This window comes from Podarcis bocagei (assembly GCF_964188305.1).
Source record: "Podarcis bocagei genome assembly, chromosome: 15".
Classification (NCBI taxonomy): Eukaryota; Metazoa; Chordata; class Lepidosauria; order Squamata; family Lacertidae; genus Podarcis; species Podarcis bocagei.
This window is the reverse complement of record NC_138141.1, coordinates 23,189,316-23,207,598: the sequence shown is the minus strand read 5'-3', so window position 1 is coordinate 23,207,598 and position 18,283 is coordinate 23,189,316. Positions and strand designations below refer to the sequence as shown.

Sequence of the window (18,283 nt, the reverse complement as noted above, 5' to 3'; positions counted from 1 at the left end):
TGTTGCATTCTTTTGTGACTGTTGCGTGCTCTCTATAAGCTGAGAATAGATCTGATAGCCTCAGATGTCAGAAAAGGGGGTTCTTTATCATGGAATTGCCAAATCAGTGCAGACAGACAAGATCACTGGTCCACCAGGCTATTAGTCTACTCCAGGAGTGTGAACTTGAATCTTCTGGATTTAACAAAATACCATAGTCAAATGTTTGGGTTCCTTTAAGCTTATTTACTGGCATTTGAATGCTTTAATTTTCTATTTCCCAGATTCCAAAAAAACCAAACAAACCCAACAAAACCTCTTTTTTAAAATGAGCAATATTTTGTTCCAGAAACATACCACCTTATCAGCTAATTAATAAGAGCTATTTTACAAACATACAATACATCTGGATAATTAGAACAATAAATTCTTTTTTTCTTAAACATTCAAACATGATCAGTTAAAAATACAAGGTATTAAGAGGATTTCTTTTTTTCTTTTCTTTTTTGCATTTTGCTTTTCAAATTCCAGATTGTTCCTGTGTTCCTTAAAAGTAAAACCGGTTAAAATGAGTACATGATTGTATAGTGAACAAATAAAATACATTTTTAGTAGGAAGGAAGTTTCAAAACAACTCTTTTTTTGTTTTGTTTTTATTCTTAAAGAGCAGTGTAGTGTTCTGGCTGCAGTATCCCTTTTGGAGACCATTGGCTTATCAGCTGGCATCTGGGGACGGAGGGAGGAGGAGGACTGAAGGATCTCTTTGAAATGGGGACAGCATGGGGTCAAGTCCATCCATCAGATGCAAGATGCACCAATATTCCAGATGAGAACAACACAAGGAGCAAACACCAACAACTTCCTCTACCTCAAAAAGAGCTTTCTATCAAGTTGGAACATTTATGCTTAGACAACCATGGGAGAGTTCAAGAAGCCAGAGCCACAGCTGTTCTCAAGCTTTGGTTGTCAAGAATCAAGGGTCCCTATTGCCCAGGAATTACCTCTGCCCACTCCCACTCCAGGAATTGGTCACACAAGTACTATATGCCTGATGTCTGCAAGAGCCACCTAGCAACCCCATTCCTTGCATGTTTAAATGTTAGGTTAACAGCAGGTGGCAGCGTCAAACCAGGCGACTGGGCCCAGGACTGCCATGCTAAAAACTCTGCACAGAAGACTCAGTATTGTTTCCTCCTCCCTTACTACAGCGTTTACACAGTGAGGTTTGATCTACACACCAAGCAGAATGAGGGGAGGATGAGGAAGCAGAGCCCTGGGATGTGAGTAGCCCTCCTGCTCCTTCCCAGGGATCAAAGGATTCTTTATCTATCCCACCGCTCACAAATCATTCTCAACTCTGGCAGAAAGTGTTTTAAAAAATGAATATGTGAATGTATCTTCTTGCTTTGGACTCACAGCTGTCCATGGAGACGCAGGTCAATTCTGTATCCAGAGCAGCTGTCTACCAACTCCACCTGGTACACAGGCTGAGACCCTACCTGCCCGCGGACTGTCTCACCAGAGTGGTGCATGCTCTAGTTATCTCCCGCTTGGACTACTGCAGTGCGCTCTACGTGGGGCTACCTTTGAAAGTGACTCGGAAACTACAACTAATCCAGAATGCGGCAGCTAGACTGGTGACTGGGGGCGGCCGCCCAGACCACATAACACCGGTCTTGAAAGACCTACATTGGCTCCCAGTACATTTCCGAGCACAATTCAAAGTGTTGGTGCTGACCTTTAAAGCCCTAAACGGCCTCGGCCCAGTATACCTGAAGGAGCGTCTCCACCCCCATCGTTCTGCCCAGACGCTGAGGTCCAGCGCCGAGGGCCTTCTGGCGGTTCCCTCATTGCGAAAAGCAAAGCTACAGGGAACCAGGCAGAGGGCCTTCTCAGTAGTGGCGCCCGCCCTGTGGAACACCCTCCCATCAGATGTCAAAGCGATAAATAACTACCTGACATTCAGAAGACATCTTAAGGCAGCCCTGTTTAGGGAAGTTTTTAATGTATGATATTTTAGTGTATTTTTGGTTTCTATGGAAGCCGCCCAGAGTGGCTGGGGAAACCCAGCCAGATGGGCGGGGTACAAATAATAAATTATTATTATTATTATTGCTGAAGTCCAAGGCAAGAATACCATCTTGCTTGTCACAATGAGCGAAAAGACACGGTTTCAGTTTATATCTTTACAAATTATTAACTGCAAATTATTAAAAGCCAAATTATTAACTGCATTGTAATCATAGTGATTGCTTCCCAACTAAGAGAGCCAGTGTGGTGTAGTGGTTAAGAGCGGTAGACTTGTAATCTGGAGAACCAGGTTCATGTCTCCACTCCTCCACATGCAGCTGCTGGGTGACCTTGGGGATAGTCACACTTCTTTGAAGTCTCTCAGCCCCACTCACTTCACAGAGTGTTTGTTGTGGGGGAGGAAGGGAAAGGAGAATGTTAGCCGCTTTGACACTCCTTCGGGTAGTGATAAAGGGGGATATCAAATCCAAACTCTTCATCATCATCATCATCATCTATATTGCTGCAGGCAAAGTGCCAAATTGGACCATATTTTACAATATTCCACCCACCTACAGTGCAAAGAAAGAATGGTCTGCAAGTTTTAAAAAATAAACTCAACAAGGTACAGGCATAGGTAGTGCCTCAGAGAAAACATTAAAAATATCAACGGGGGGGGGGGGGGGAGAGAGAGAGAGAGAGAGAGAGAGAGAGAGAGAGAGAGAAACTGTCTACCAGGCCCTCAGATGTGGCAGTTAAGAGTTGATTTATCACAAGAATTGCAGTTAATGTTACTAAAAGCAGATAAAAGCAAAAGCACTGCAAACAGAGACGACTGCTTTGGCCCTTCTGTTTTTACTGGAAAATTTGAGTGGTATATAAAGAAATCCCAACTTTCATCTAAAGCTTTGCGCTGCTTGTGCTCTCAGACAGCCCAGAAGAAAGAAAATAAACCCAAAGAAAAGAAAGAACAGTCCAGTCTACCACTATTGGCATTCTATCAACTCATTCTGCTTCATGTGTAGACCAGGTCCAAATGATGCAAAAGCAGGCTGTGCAGGAAGTTGACATCTGGATCGAGGCCTTTGCCTTTTGAATCCCCCACCCCCTGCAATAATCTTCTTCTATAAATCCAGGTTAAACACAAAAAAGTACAGTGGAGCTAACATAATGTTATCTTGTCCATGAAATATTCCATTATTTCTTTTTTCAGCCTGTGGTTTTGTTTTGTTTTTCATTTTGCAAGGGAGGAGGAAAGGAGAGAGAAAAGGCTGTTCCATACTACTGTCCAGTCTAAAGAAGGGAATGTTCACAGCCAGACATGAAGGACAGGATTCTTTGGTTGGAATTTTTCATGGCTATTCTAGTACATTTAAAAAAAGGGGGGGGGGACCACACACGCCCAAAACCAATGGGAATCCCCGCAAAGTGCATTTTAGTGTTGACCCTCTTCACAAAAATGGATCTGTGCCTGGGGTCTGTTGTACAGTAGACACGCTAGGGAGTTAAGACATCCCCAGTGATTTTAGGATACTGTGTTGGGAGCAATGGACAATCCCCATTTCTCACCACCTTCTCTTTCTTATAAGCTGAATAATGCCCTTAACAGGAGATTGCATAACATGGCATAAGAACAAGCCTGAAAAACACACAAAACCAAACACCACCAAAAGGACAGGAGCACAGTACTGTTTCACTTCCCGGGGTGGGGGGAAAGAGATGGTCACATCCTCTGACTAAGAACTCTTCAGGCTTTGCCACAAAACCTGCATTCGCCTTGCATGCCCTCCTTTCTCAGGTTGATCCTCAGGAGATTTTGGCAACCTGACCCAGAGGCATATTGTAAAGATGCTGAAGCAATATCTTGCCAGACACCTCTGCAGGTCAAATCTATAGTGGAAGTGCTACAGCAGACAATGATCTTGGGACTCCTGCCACAGAATGCAGCGAAGAGACCGGCAACAACAATCTGCAGTGGAAATCTGAACTCTCCACTGCTCAAAAGCTACTCATGCTAGGGAGAGGTCCATGTTGTGAGCGTGATTTCTTGATCGTCCTAGACATGGGCTGTGGAAAGGGAATGTAAAAGTGTTGCTAGCATGATGTTACATAGCTAAGAGGTAAAAAAGAGGGGCTATTTAAAATATGAAAAGGTCCATGTTTATCTTCCATACTCAGGCACACCTAGTTTTCCTAATGCCAAGAGGTGTCAAAATAGTTTTACATGGAAAACAACATGAAATTATAGAATCAAGCAGTTATGAAATGGGAACAAGCAGATCCACGAGGCACTCAGAACGGCACTGATAAAAGGAAGCTCATGCAGATATGGAAGGAGACCCTTTGGTTTTGGGGCACTTTCTGCCACTGACAAGGGATGGCAATCCGTACAACTTGCTTCTGGAAAATCTTATCTCCCCATCTTGACAGACATCAGTTCATGGTTTCAAAATGTTGGCGGTTGGAGGGAAGGGGAGGTTTTTAAAATTTGTCCTTGCACAGCCTGCCCATTTTTAGTACTACTATTCCTCCTGCTAAGGGAAGAAGAGGTTTGTGTTTCGCATGACTGGGAAACAACAAGCGTTTTGATTCTTTGCCCTTATAGCTACAGGGAAAATGTGTCTCTGTGTTAATGGAGCAGGCAGTATGACCTTCACGCTGGAAGGAGGGGGAGAAAACAAAAGAAAAAGAAAAATTCTCCACACTTCGCAGCACATTCAACATGAGGAACACAAGTTACGGGGATTTCTAGAGTTCGGCACATTTAGATCTGAGTCCCCCCCCCCAAAAAAAAAGCCAGGATTTGGGAATCTGGTGCGGGGAAAAAAGAAAAAAAAAAGACCAGCCACTTGCAATGAAAGGAAGAAGCTGCATCCTGAACGGTCTGTCTCATGGAGGTAGCACCCAGCCTTGTACCAATTCCGGTAACCAGTCTGGAATGTCCAGTGTTTTTACGTATGTGCTGTGAGCTTTCAATTTCCATTCTTAGACAGGGTTCAGTTTCAAAACACAAGGATGTCAGAATTCCTATTAGGAAAAATACTGCAGAGCTGCTCCCATGGAGGCTTCTGAGCTAACCAGTGTGATTTCAGAGCACTTTGGCACAAACAGTGCAAAAAACAAAACAAAACCCCACCACCCCAAACCAATCCCACTCTCCCTGCACATGCAATGGCCAACAAAGCACACCTCTGGGTGTCGAACATACCTGGGATTTTACTCAGGAGTACCTGTGGCTAACTCCAGTGGTAGAAGATGCTCAAACCAGGAGTGACTTAGCAGGTACATTCTTTGCCCCACCTCACTGCTTTCAAAGAGAATTCAAAGCCAAAGTAAAAATCCCAAGCCTTTCATCTCCTTGTCAAAGCACCAGGTGCCATTGCAAGGAGAGCCCAAAGGCTGCCAACCTTTCAAGTGCCTGGTTGTGTACAGCATGGCATACCATCACTGCACAGGGGGTGGGGGACCATTGCAGGCGAAGCTCTTTTGAGCAGTGGACTGGTTGCTGGCAGAATCCAATCCAGTGAAAAGTCAAGACACGCTCTCACACACAAGCAGCCCTGAATGTGGGTCCAGGAGCATAGGGATGTTGGGGCCTAATAAAATACAAATTAAAGTGTGCTTTCAGTACATGGAATGAAGTCAAATAAATACATTGATTTTTTTTTTTTGTATATGTCTAAATACATTTTTATATATCCTACACCCAAAGCTTTATACATTTGGTTTCTTCTTTTTGTTCCTCTCTTTCCTCTTGTTTGGAATCAAAAAGAATTACTGGTAGCAAAGGAGGAGAAAAAAAATCACCACCTCTCCCTGACAAGCTAGTGCAGAGGCCTAAAAGGAAACCATCCTCCACCCCAACCCCCCCCCCCAGTTCCCACTCTGCTGCACTTGGATGGTCCACGGAAAGCGCCCTCATGCTGCAAGAGTCCAGGCAGAAGCCGACAGGTGCCAATGCGAGGCCGATGCTTGCATCCAACCTCCGAGAAGCTTGACTAACTTTTATCTAAAGAGAAAGAAAGAAAGAAGTAGAATGCAGTATTATAAAGTAGCAGCTAAGCACTATGGATCTTATGCACAGGTGTTTCTATCGCAGGTGCACAATCCATGCTCTGGTGCTTTAATGCATCTCTGCACTAAACAGTTATATGTGAGCCGAAGACAAAACACAAACAATTATTTCCACTTGTCTGCTCCCTGAGGCTGCAAAAAGAACATGAGGTGTTGAGATGGAAGATACATACACTGTATTAACTAACGCTAATGCAGGAGAGGGGTAAAAGTGCCTATAGAATTGTACGCTTCTTAAGAGATCTCATATCTACAAATAGGAGGCTACAAAAATGTCATAAGAATGAACATATTACACTGGGTAGGGCAGGTCAGCTTGTAAATTATGACCATTGGAACATGGAAAAATAACTCTGAAATAAGCTATCAGCTTATCTTCTGTTGGGCCCTTAGAACTATCACGTTATCAGTGGACTGAGTGCTGAGCAGCAAGGAAGGGAGCACCTCCTATACCATACAATCCACTAAGAGAAAGGTGCACAATGCCAGCAAACCCGGGTATTGAATTAGAATGTTTTATAGCCAGCAACTTTTCCTGAAAATTCAGGAGCTGCAGTGAAAGCTCTAAAAACTTTTGATTAACAACTGTTGCCCCTTGTATTTCTGTTTAGAAGGTGCCCAGGGAATGGGGAAGGCATACCTGAGTGCTCATCTGTGGGGGCTGTTCCAGCCAGCCTTTGTTGAAGAAGAGTAGCATAGTTCTCCTCCACTTCCTGGAAGATACAACCCAACACACATTTGATCTGTGGCTCACTTGCAGACAGGCAATCAGATCAGACTCACTGAAACTGTGTCTGGCCAAGTTCTGGAACAGATTCAGTCCTCCATCACTGAGAACTCCAGTGATGAGAGAACCTCTCCTATTCTTTCAAGCTATTACTTGTTTTCTCTCCAGATATGGAAAAGGTCTTGCAGGTTTGGCAGCAGATGAAAACAGCAGCCCATCAAGGACAGAAGGGCAATGCTTCAGAAGTGAGCAATGCCATTTTTACACCACAGGAACCCCACTCATCCCAATTTAGCATCTCTTTGGCATTGGCCTGTCTGCCTTCTGTATATCTTCCTGAAGCAACTCTCACACAATCATTACTGGGCTAGCAAAACTCTGCACTTTCTAGCATCTTGAATGTGAAAATTCACTGAGCACATTTCCCAGATGGAGAAGAGACACAGGAAGACTCTCAAGTCAAATCCCATGTTGCATTTTCACATGCCAACCTCACGCTCCATGAAAATTCCTGTCTTATTCAGAAGGACCACATTCCTAGTAATCTGTGAGCAGAGTATCTCTGAGCCACAGTGCAAAGCTGACAAGGAAGGAAGTCTGACTTATAAATATGTGTACATCCTATGCCTATGCCCATGGCATCACTCACAGGAGCAATCATGTGCCTGGAAAAATGAAACATATTAATTGCTCCACCTTATCCATCGGTGGTGCAGCAGGAAGCCAAGCCTAAGTGTGATGAAGCAAAGGCTGAATTCCCTCATCACTGGACTCTATCTTGCAATGTTTTGTCTTTATTCAGGTTGGTGCCAGGATAAAAAACAGATTGTAGAGAATAAGCCCTTAAACCCTTATTTCATTTATTTCACAATATGTGTACACCGCTTGATTATTAAAAAAATCAACACGATTTACAAAGAAACATGTGCTTCATATTGGACTCGCACATGATGCACAATACTCTTTGGTTTCTTGGGACTGTTAAAAAGTTGCAAGAGCCATCCAGTTGGTTGTAAAGAACTGGCCTGCCTCTGACAGCATTGCCCTGGTCCTGGTTCCGTCATGTAACAACCAGCCCTTCTTCCCAAGGTGCTGCATTGTCTTCACATCTTTCCCCCTACTTTGATTCCTGTACTTTCATTTCACTGTGGCCAAATCCTTAGCTTGCCAACTTTAGATCTAAAGTGTCCCTGTCTCTCTTTGAGCCTCTAAGATGCAGAGAAGTTCTCACCTGAAACTGTGGCTTTTGACACACTCGTTTCAGTAAATGGAAACTGATCTTAGCCTCTAGATTTTCTGCTCCACCCCCTGCCTCCTTGCTGCCTGAGATTTTGAATGATACCTCACAATACTGGATCCTAAAATCACTCTTTCCCTTCATTCACATTCCCCACATGAAGCCTTCTCTTTCTCCAGGATTACCTTAAGGTTTTCATTTCTTTCCCTTTGAAAAACTCAACTGAACTGAACTGAACTCTCCTGGTCATGGAACAAAACTCACCACCAATCTCAATTTGAAAAGCTACAGTGAAAATCAGTGAAGAAAATAAAACACATACAAATCCTCAGCATGCCTTGTTCCCCAGGAAGCCTTTTTGTTCCCAATTCCCCACTTTCTAAGCATGTTTTTAGAAAAAAGAAATGCAGCCAAATTTATACAAGAACATACTGTACCTTTAAGTGTTCAAGGTTGGCTTCTATCTTCTGGATGTAATGCATTATCAGGGCACAAGACTCCACAGAGAAGGGAGGCCTTAGTACACCTGAGCAGGATTCCTTAGCAGCTTCCCAGTGGGAGGCCATTAATTCCTCTGCAAATGCCAAGTTTCCTCCGTCTGTCCGGGTGTCTTGCAGAGATGGTGGTGGTTGGTGGGAAGAGTCCATTGTGCTGTTGCCTGCAGTGCACTGTAGAACCAGCGAAGTTACCTCCTCATCTGTGGAGCTCTCCTGTACTGTGCCATATCCGTCAAGGATCAAATAATTTCCTGTGAAGACAACATCTTAACACTAACGCTTCCAGATAAGAGCAGCTCATCTAAGATGGCAGCAACAATACTGTATGTGCCTGCCCCTAACACCTGTGCATGCCATGCAAGTATACAATTGGTGTAACCTTAGCAAAAAATGTCAAGATGCATTCAGTACGTGACTGGACTCAAACCTCTCTGGAGGTTCTTCTCCCTAATCTCAGGTGCTTTGGGTTAAACTGTGACGAAACAGGAATTCATGGTAAGAAAGCTACCCCATCTCTCCTGTGGCTCCTGAGATGAACCTGGATTTGTGAATATGAACCCTCTGCAGAATTCTTCTGCCAAAGTCTGTATTTGCAGCCAAGAACACATCATTTTAAGTTTTGTGAAGGTACAAATTTCTTACAGATTTCTTCCATGGAACACTGCCCTTGAATGGCTGATGATGTAGGCCCCCTGCCCCCCCCCCAAAAAAAGAATTGATGTACTGGGAGGTATCTTCCCACAGGGTTTTTAGGTTAAGGTTATATGCATTCTCACAACCAGTGAGATACAGTGGATGCACACATCTTCCTTCACAATGATATGTGCCGTCAGAACTGACGTCTTAAGAGCTCTGCCCAAATTATAGCAGTATTTCATTTCAGCCTTACACATCTGTGGCATTTATTCACCTGAGATCCGCAACTGCACCTCTTCTTCCTCCTTCCTTTCCGCCACTTCACCCTCTGATTGGTTCTCATCGCTGTGGGCTTCCCGAGCATCAAAAAAGTGCTCTCCACCATCCTCAGAACCTATCACTTCAGGCTCGGTGGTTGGGGTATCTGGGTTTGTGCTCAAGGGGTCCATTAACTGACTGCTGTTTGACACAGTGTCCCCTGGTTGCATGAATTCACTTGAAGTCCGATGACTGCAACAAGGTCCAAAATTATTTGTTCCCATGCCAGAGGGTGTCCTACTGGCCCCGGAAAGGGATGTCTTGTCATTGTCCGAGTACTGTAGTCCTCTCTGGACACAACTCTCCACTTGGGTCCTCTGACAAATTGTCCTATGCCTGGCAATATGCTGCCAGCCTTCGGGAGACTCCTTCTCAGACATGCCCAGCTGCTCCATTAGCAATTTCTTCAATAAGCCCACTGAAAGGGAACATAAAATCATCACATATCTTGCAGGTCATCTCCTGCGACTGAAATTAACCTGTGCACATAAATAATAATGTTAAAGACTGGTGCTCTTGAGAAGGCACGAACTCAGCAGCCAGCTCCTTTTCTCTTTTTAGAGAAGGTGAAAGATGTAAGACATGTCAGGAGACAATAATCTAAAGACTGGCATGTTATCTGAATGCAGCCATGTGCATCTCTATGTCAAGGCAACAGCTGCCAGCTCCTCCACAAATCTCATCCCATTTCCCAGCCTAGGTAGAGTGGTACTTTTCTGAGACACCTGGAGCACAGCAGCCATATCCCTTGCCTTTCATTTGTTCTCATGCTCTAGACCTGGTTTAATCAGAAAGCACATTTTGGTGGTTGAGCCTCACCTTCCTGACACCTCTCAAAGACATAAGGCATGGTTGAGTAGGCAAAAGATTTTATCAACTCATCATTTATCCCTGTGTGTGTATATCTTGACCAACTGGCAATCTAGGAAGTGGAGAAAATTACCTGGTGCTTTTAAAGAATACAAAGTTTTTTTAACAGGGAGCGCACTCCCTGTGGAATGCCCTCCCTTCAGATGTCAAGGAGATAAAGAATTACACAACTTTTAGAAGAGATCTGAAGGCAGCCTAGTATCAGGTTTTTAACGCTTGATGTTTTCATTATGTTTTTAGACATGCTGTACGACAAACTGTATTAATATAATATAATATAATATAATATAATATAATATAATATAATAATTGTTTATGTTATGTTATGTTATGTTATGTTATGTTATGTTATGTTATGTTATGTTATGTTATGTTATGTTATGTTATATACACCACCAATTCACCAACCTAATGATGGTACCAAAGAACCACTTCATTTTAAAAGGTATTTTACAAAAACACACAACCAGCCAGCACCTAGCTCTTTTCTGCCATATTTGGCTCTCTTTCTCCCAAAATGGGTAGGTGATGCTCATTTAGCTCAAGAGACAATGGACAGCAGTTGAGTACCATCAAATCCACCATTCACTTACTCTTGGGCCCCACACATCCTCAGCTACTTACAATTTCTTAGTGCATCCAATGCCCATCGTTCTTCTGAACTTTGGAACAAGTGCTCTGGACTTGTGTGGCTGTAGTGCTCAGAGGACTCTTTGATCAGCAACTCTGCTGCTGGTTTTTCTCCAAACTGCCTGCCTGCCTCCAGGAGCTCCTCCTCTTCCAGCTTCTCAGACATTGTTGCTGAAGGAGACTGAACCTTCGCCATCAGAGGAGACTCCAGTCCCATATCTTTATCTAACAAACAAATCACCAAAATCAATGCAAACTCAAAACTGCTTAAAATACCTTATTTAAATTTCTATCTCTCTTAGCCTATAGCTTTAGGAAGGCTATAACAAAATACAGACATTGCTATTAAACATGCTAAATGCACGCATGGTTCTAGTCCTGGAGATGGGGACAGAAGACAGTAAAGTATAAATAGATACAGTACACTGGGCTATTAAGAGACACAAACCTGGAAGGAATAAATGGACCATGGCTCAAAAGTGGCTTTTGTGCCATGTGCACATCTAACACTTGAAACACAATTCACAATAAAGAAAACCTTGGATTTGCCATAAACCATTAAAGGTATAAAGGTAACTCACGCCACAGTGGTGGGACCCAGTACCAAGCATGTAACATTTACCTGGACTCTGCATGCTGCTATCAGGAGTAGCTTGTTCTTCCTTTAATTTCTGCTGGTCTTCCTCCTCATGATCTTCCCTGCAAACCAAAGAGAGAAAACAAATCAACCACATAAAAAGTGGTATCACCATCCACAACTTCTTTCTTTCTTTCTTTCTTTCTTTCTTTCTTTCTTTCTTTCTTTTTCTTTCAGAACCTGCCCGGTTATAATGTATGGAGTTTGAAAAGCAATACTAAAACCAGAGTGTGTGTGCCTGTGTGTATGTACACAAGCAAACACACAACTTACTCGCATGGCCCAGACGGCGGAAATGGAATTACGCTTCTACCTCGTCCAACTTTCACTGTTCCTGCCATCCGTGCTATGAGGTCCTGCCACCTGTAGATAAGTAAAAAAAAGAACTAGTGTAAAACATGATGCCCAAGAAAAAGAAGTGTGCAGAGTTTTAGCAAAACTGCTAACTGATTCTTCCTGCACTTCTTCCTCACATCTTTCTCATACACAGGGACAAGAGGTTTCAGTGCTGCTCACAACTCTTTCAATCTATCATTTCAGTTTGCCCCCGTCGGCCTAAATTTACCTTTGCCAGTTCCTTGCATACATTTATTTCCTTCTCTTAGGGTTGGTGTGTGAGCAGAAGAAATAAATGACTGTTCAGTATGGAGAGAGGGAAAAACAGCTTAGAAACAAGAAGACTTGTCTCTGTGATGGCCAAGTAGCTAAGATTGCACAGGGTCTCCGTCACAATCACACAAACCCACGAAAGGAAATTCTTTATTCCTGGAGCACATGCTGCTTTGCTGTACATGTACTCAGTTGTCAAAAAGAAAAAAGTGGCTACTGGATGAGGGCTGAAGGGACCCAGAGCAGGGAGGGAAGCTGATGTGAGAAATCCCAGCAGCAGAGCACTGAAAAGGGGGAAATTGGTGACAAAGCACAGCATGTAGCTATTCTGGTTTCCTTAAATGTTTAAGGTACGCGCAATGACAAAAAATGCATAAAAACTAACTGATCCTGCCACATCTATCAGTGGACACCCAGAAACCAAACACCAAAGCCCTAAGAAATGTACAAATGCAGCAATGGGAGGGAGAAAGAAAGAAAGAAAGAAAGAAAGAAAGAAAGAAAGAAAGAGAGGGAGGGAGGTTAAAAGAAGTCAGGAAAGGCAACCCCTAGCAGAGGAGAAATAAGTTGTTCTGTCTCACCTGCAGCTTCCCATTTACATTTTTTTAAAAAATAATCTGCTAAGAAACTAACAACCACTGCTTCCATGCTGGCTAAATAAAAGCTCCACAATGTGCAGTCTGCTTGGAAAATGCAAACTACTTCCAGCAATGTAAGATTTTACTGAGAAAAACTAGTCAGATTATTTGGCAACTGATGAATAAAGAGTTTATGCTGAACACCAGAAAACATTGCAACCTATTAAATATGCAGAGAATCACTGCAGAAACTATCCCCAAACATATACCTCTAACTCCTGCACTTAGAACTTAATAGCCCATTTGAGATTCCAAGTAGGTGAACAAAAACACACAGACAAAACTTGTCAGGCTGCTGAGATCTTTAGGTACACAGAAGAAGTCATTTTAATTGCACATTGCCTGTAGGAAAGACAGACTTGCAGATTTCTCTTTCTGCAGCAAACTTTTTAAATTTATAATTAATGCTCCTCACGCCTTTTCAGAACATTTGCAGTGTGCACATGAAGATGCTGCAGAATATGCCTTTTAAACTCTAAATCCTCTGTTACAGTCACCAAATATGTCTAGTGTGCAAGAGCAACCACTAAATATGCCATTCAGGATTAACTATTGAGTGGGAAGAAACATTATCAATTAGGGAAAGAAATTCAAGGCACATCCCAAGACACTCAACACAAAAGGCCCATTTGGGCCTCTTGCATGAATAATTTTAATCTCTGGCATAACCTGTATGACCTCTATCAGGAGAGATGGGGGAGTGCAACCCTGCTGGTCTCCTTGGCAGCTTGACAGTTTTTGACGCCACTGCTCATTGTATTCGTCTGGAATGACTCAGGGAGGCAGGAGTTGGAGGTACTTAATTATAGTGGTTCTACCACTCCTTCATGCAGGGTCACTAAGAGAAAGTGGTACTAGGAGATTGTTGCTTGGCTTTATGGCTTTTGGGCTATGGGAATCCACATGGGTCCATTCTGTGTCCTATGCTATTTAGCATCTATATGAAACCACTGAAAGTTGTCATCTGGGGATTTGGAGCACAATGTGATTGGTATGCAGATGACACACAGCTCTATCTCTCCATCCTATCTGAATTAGGAAAGGCTGTGCAGGTGTTGGGCCAAGGTCTGAAGGTAGTGAATGGCTCAGCTTATAAACTGAGGCTGAATTCTGGTGAGATGGATGTGATGTAGGTGGGTGGTTCCTGTGCCTGGGAATTAGGTGTACAACCTGTCCTGAAACAAGATACACTCCCCCTGAAGGAAGAGCTTCATAGACTGGCAGTAGCCCTGGATTCCAACTCAAGTGCCTTCTGTGGCTAGGAAAGCTTAGACGTATTTGCCAGCTGCAGCTTTCCCTAGATCTGGATAACTTGCCCTCCGTTGTCCATTCTCTGGTGCCTTCCCACTTGGACTACAGTAAACAGCTGTGTGCAATCCAATGGGAGCAGCAAGTTTAGAATGCAGCTACTAGGCTGGTAAGTGGGTAGCCTGATGGATGATGTGTCACCAGTTCTGAAAGTTCTGCACTGGCTACAAGTGAGCTACAAGTGGGCCAAATTCAATATGTTATTCCTAGCATATAAATCCCAAAATGGCTGGGGACCAAAGTACCAATGTTAAAAACTGAGATATGAAAGCTAGGAGCTAAATGGCACCTTAAACTTAGATTATGGCCATTGCAACAGAGTGTCTAGGCACACTTTTTTATAACAAGAATACAAAGCTGAAAATCAGTGAGCTGCAGCTAAAATCTTATGTTCATTTTTCACATGGTCTAGTCCTCATCTGAAGACTGCAAATAAATAAATAAATAAATAAAGCGATACTTCTCCTGCCCGCACCCCTAATATTCTTATGATGATCCCTTCTCCAGTCTTCAGAGAGTGGCTGGAAGTTGGGAAACTGAGAAAGGTCCTCCTTTTCTTCCAGCAGTGGCAGTTTTAATCTGAAATCTTAGGTGCAGTACTGCACCCAGAGCGCAGAAACTACTCACATTAATGAAATTCCCTGTCGCAAAAGGTGCCTAGAACAATGGGAGTTTCAAACACTGCAAAATACCTAAAATACTGGGGAAAGTACTAACCATCATCTTGGACTCAGCATGCGAGGCTTTGTTGGTGGGTTACTCAGTTGGCAGTACCCCTGAGAGGAACTTATTAGCAGCAGTTCCCCACTTGTAGAATGCCCTCCCTAGTGAGATGTGTCTGTTTCCTTCATTACTGACTTTCAGGAGAAAATTTAAAATATTCCTCTTTGCCCAAACATTTGGCAGCTGAAACACACTGTCCTTGGCACCCATGAGATCACTGGTTAAGAATGTTTTTACAAATGTTTTTAAATTGTGTTTAGTAGCAGGGTTTTGTTTTTTGTAATGTTTTGCCATTGCTGCTTCTGCTGCCCTGGGCTTGTCCAGGAGGAAGGGCAGGATAAAAATCAAAGAAATAATAATAAAACAAGTAACATGGGAAAGGAAATTCTGAAAGCAAAGCTGTGGTCTGTTGACATAACTGTTCTGCAATGTTAGTTCCCCCTCCACCTTTGGGATTTGCTTCAAAGGTGTTAATTAGTGGCTGAAAGAACAGTCCTCTGTGAAAACAGGATTTGAGTCAGGAGAAAGGAGCCTTGTAAATAACAGCCGAGCTATCATCTCTCATGCTACATAGAGGTGAGTTCAGAAACAGAAAGTATGAGAAAGTATTCAATTAGAGAAGCTGGCAGAAACCTCCCACTCACCCACCCCAACCACATTATAGGCTGCATTGTATGGTACTGTTAGGCGGATGGAACATAATTGACATAGCATTCAACACATGGTGGTGATTTCAGCTACTTAAATTTGCTTCAGGAAATATATTTGATAATAACAGAGTCAGGCTTTTTAAATGCATATAAATATGATCTTGTAAAATTGTACTGTAATATAATGGATTCTTCTGAGAAGATTACAGTAAAATAAGGAGAGAGTATATAATTCAATGAAAGCAAACAACGACCAGGGAATTACCAAAGACGAGGAGCAAAATTTATGAGATGCCCTCAATTTCCCCATGTCTTAAGATAGTATGCATGCATGTATGTATGTATGTATGTATGTATGTATTTAAATCAGTATGGCATAGTCACTTCTGGAATCCCTGACCTTCTAAACAAACTCTTAATTAAAACACCATGCAGAAAGAGGAAATGACAATTTTCTGCTATACAAGACTTGAGGACTATTAAAACAAACAGCAAGAGGTTTGGATCACTACCAACTCCCTGAAGCTGACAAATTTTCTAAGAGTCTCCCTTCTCTCTCTTAGCTGTAACAGTTTTAAAGAAAAGGTGGGGACATGCCAAGACTTCAAAATTTCTATAAGCAGGCTAGACCACTTTTGCCCAGAAAAAAGCTGTCCTTTTAACCTTGCATAATTTACTGCAGGGCACAAAATGCAGCAGAAACAGCAAATTGTGCAGTTTCATCAAGACTTCTAGCTTGAAGATTGTACCCTGCACCCTGCTTTTCAGTCAATTGAGACAGAAGTCCTAGAAGACCACAAAGCAAGAAGATGGCATTTATACTAGCTCATTTCATAGAATCATAGAATCACAGAGTTGGAATAGACCACAAGGGCCATCGAGTCCAACCCCCTGCCAAGGAGGAAACACCATCAAAGCACTCCTGACATATGGTTGTCAAGCCTCTGCTTAAACACCTCCAAAGAAGGAGACTCCACCACACTCCTTGGCAGCAAATTCCACTGTCAAACAGCTCTTACTGTCAGGAAGTTCTTCCTAATGTTTAAGTGGAATCTTCTTTCTTGTAGTTTGGATCCATTGCTCCGTGTCCGCTTCTCTGGAGCAGCAGAAAACAACCTTTCTCCCTCCTCTATGTGACATCCTTTTATATATTTGAACATGGCTATCATATCACCCCTTAACCTCCTCTTCTCCAGGCTAAACATGCCCAGCTCCCTTAGCCGTTCCTCATAAGGCATCGTTTCCAGGCCTTTGACCATTTTGGTTGCCCTCCTCTGGACACGTTCCAGTTTGTCAGTGTCCTTCTTGAACTGTGGTGCCCAGAACTGGACACAGTACTCCAGGTGAGGTCTGACCAGAGCAGAATACAGTGGCACTATTACTTCCCTTGATCTAGATGCTATACTCCTATTGATGCAGCCCAGAATTGAATTGGCTTTTTTAGCTGCCGCGTCACACTGTTGGCTCATGTCAAGTTTGTGGTCAACCAAGACTCCTAGATCCTTTTCACATGTACTGCTCTCAAGCCATGTGTCACCCATCTTGTATTTGTGCCTCTCATTTTTTTTGCCCAAGTGCAATACTTTACATTTCTCCCTGTTAAAGTTCATCTTGTTTGTTTTGGCCCAGTTCTCTAATCTGTCAAGGTCGTTTTGAAGTGTGATCCTGTCCTCTGGGGTGTTAGCCACCCCTCCCAGTTTGGTGTCATCTGCAAATTTGATCAGGATGCCCTTGAGTCCATCATCCAAGTCATTGATAAAGATGTTGAATAAGACCGGGCCCAAGACAGAACCCTGTGGCACCCCACTAGTCACTCTTCTCCAGGATGAAGAGGAACCATTGATGAGCACCCTTTGGGTTCAGTCAGTCAGCCAGTTACAAATCCACTGAGTGGTAGCATAGTCAAGTCCGCATTTTACCAGCTTCTTTACAAGAATATCATGGGGCACCTTGTCGAATGCCTTGCTGAAATCAAGGTAGGCTACATCCACTGCGTTCCCTTCATCTACCAGGCTTGTAATTCTGTCAAAAAACGAGATCAGGTTCGTCTGACATGACTTATTTTTCAGAAATCCATGCTGACTATTGGTGATCACAGCATTCCTTTCTAGGTGCTCACGGACTGTTTGCTTAATGATCTGCTCCAGAATCTTCCCTGGTATTGATGTCAGACTGACTGGGCAATAATTATTTGGGTCCTCTCTTTTCCCCTTTTTGAAAATAGGGACAACATTTGCCCTCTTCCAGTCTGCCGGGACTTCGCCTGTTCTCCAGGAATTCTCAAAGATGACTGCCAGTGGTTCTGAGATCACATCTGCCAGTTCTTTTAATACTCTTGGATGCAGTTCATCTGGCCCTGGAGACTTGAATACATCTAAACTAGCCAAGTATTCTTGTTGTATCTCCTTAGTTATTCTGGGCTGTGTTTCCTCTGCTGGATCATTTGCTCCAAATTCTTCAGGTCGGGCATTGTTTTCTTTATCGGAGAAGACTGAGGCAAAGAAGGCATTGAGGAGTTCAGCCCTTTCTGTGTCCCCTGCTTGCATTTCACCATCTTCTCCTCTGAGTGACCCCACTGTTTCTTTGTTCTTCCTTTTGCTATGGACATACCCATAAAAGCCTTTTTTGTTGCTTTTAATCTCTCTAGCAAGCCTGAGTTCATTCTGTGCTTTAGTTTTTTTGACTTTGTGTCTACATGTGCTGGCTATTTGTTTGAATTCCTCTTTGGTGGTTCCCCCCT

The 18,283-nt window shown here is 43.1% G+C and overlaps 1 protein-coding gene across 3 annotated transcripts in view; it reads right to left on the bottom strand.

Annotated features, from left to right (window-relative positions):
- Positions 1 to 204: 204 nt before the first annotated feature.
- ARHGEF12 (Rho guanine nucleotide exchange factor 12) overlaps positions 205 to 18,283 on the bottom strand; it is a 94,134-nt gene continuing 76,055 nt past the window's right edge. For all 3 annotated transcript variants that reach the window (XM_081172442.1, XM_081172441.1, XM_081172443.1), the window contains 8 exons: positions 11,889 to 11,978; positions 11,601 to 11,677; positions 10,973 to 11,203; positions 9,435 to 9,896; positions 8,465 to 8,775; positions 6,704 to 6,776; positions 2,117 to 5,998; positions 205 to 1,397 (listed from right to left, as the gene is read on the bottom strand). In XM_081172442.1, coding sequence (XP_081028568.1) covers positions 5,988 to 5,998; positions 6,704 to 6,776; positions 8,465 to 8,775; positions 9,435 to 9,896; positions 10,973 to 11,203; positions 11,601 to 11,677; positions 11,889 to 11,978 — 1,255 coding nt within the window. In that variant the 3' untranslated portion in view covers positions 205 to 1,397; positions 2,117 to 5,987. The remainder of the gene's footprint in view (positions 1,398 to 2,116; positions 5,999 to 6,703; positions 6,777 to 8,464; positions 8,776 to 9,434; positions 9,897 to 10,972; positions 11,204 to 11,600; positions 11,678 to 11,888; positions 11,979 to 18,283) is intronic.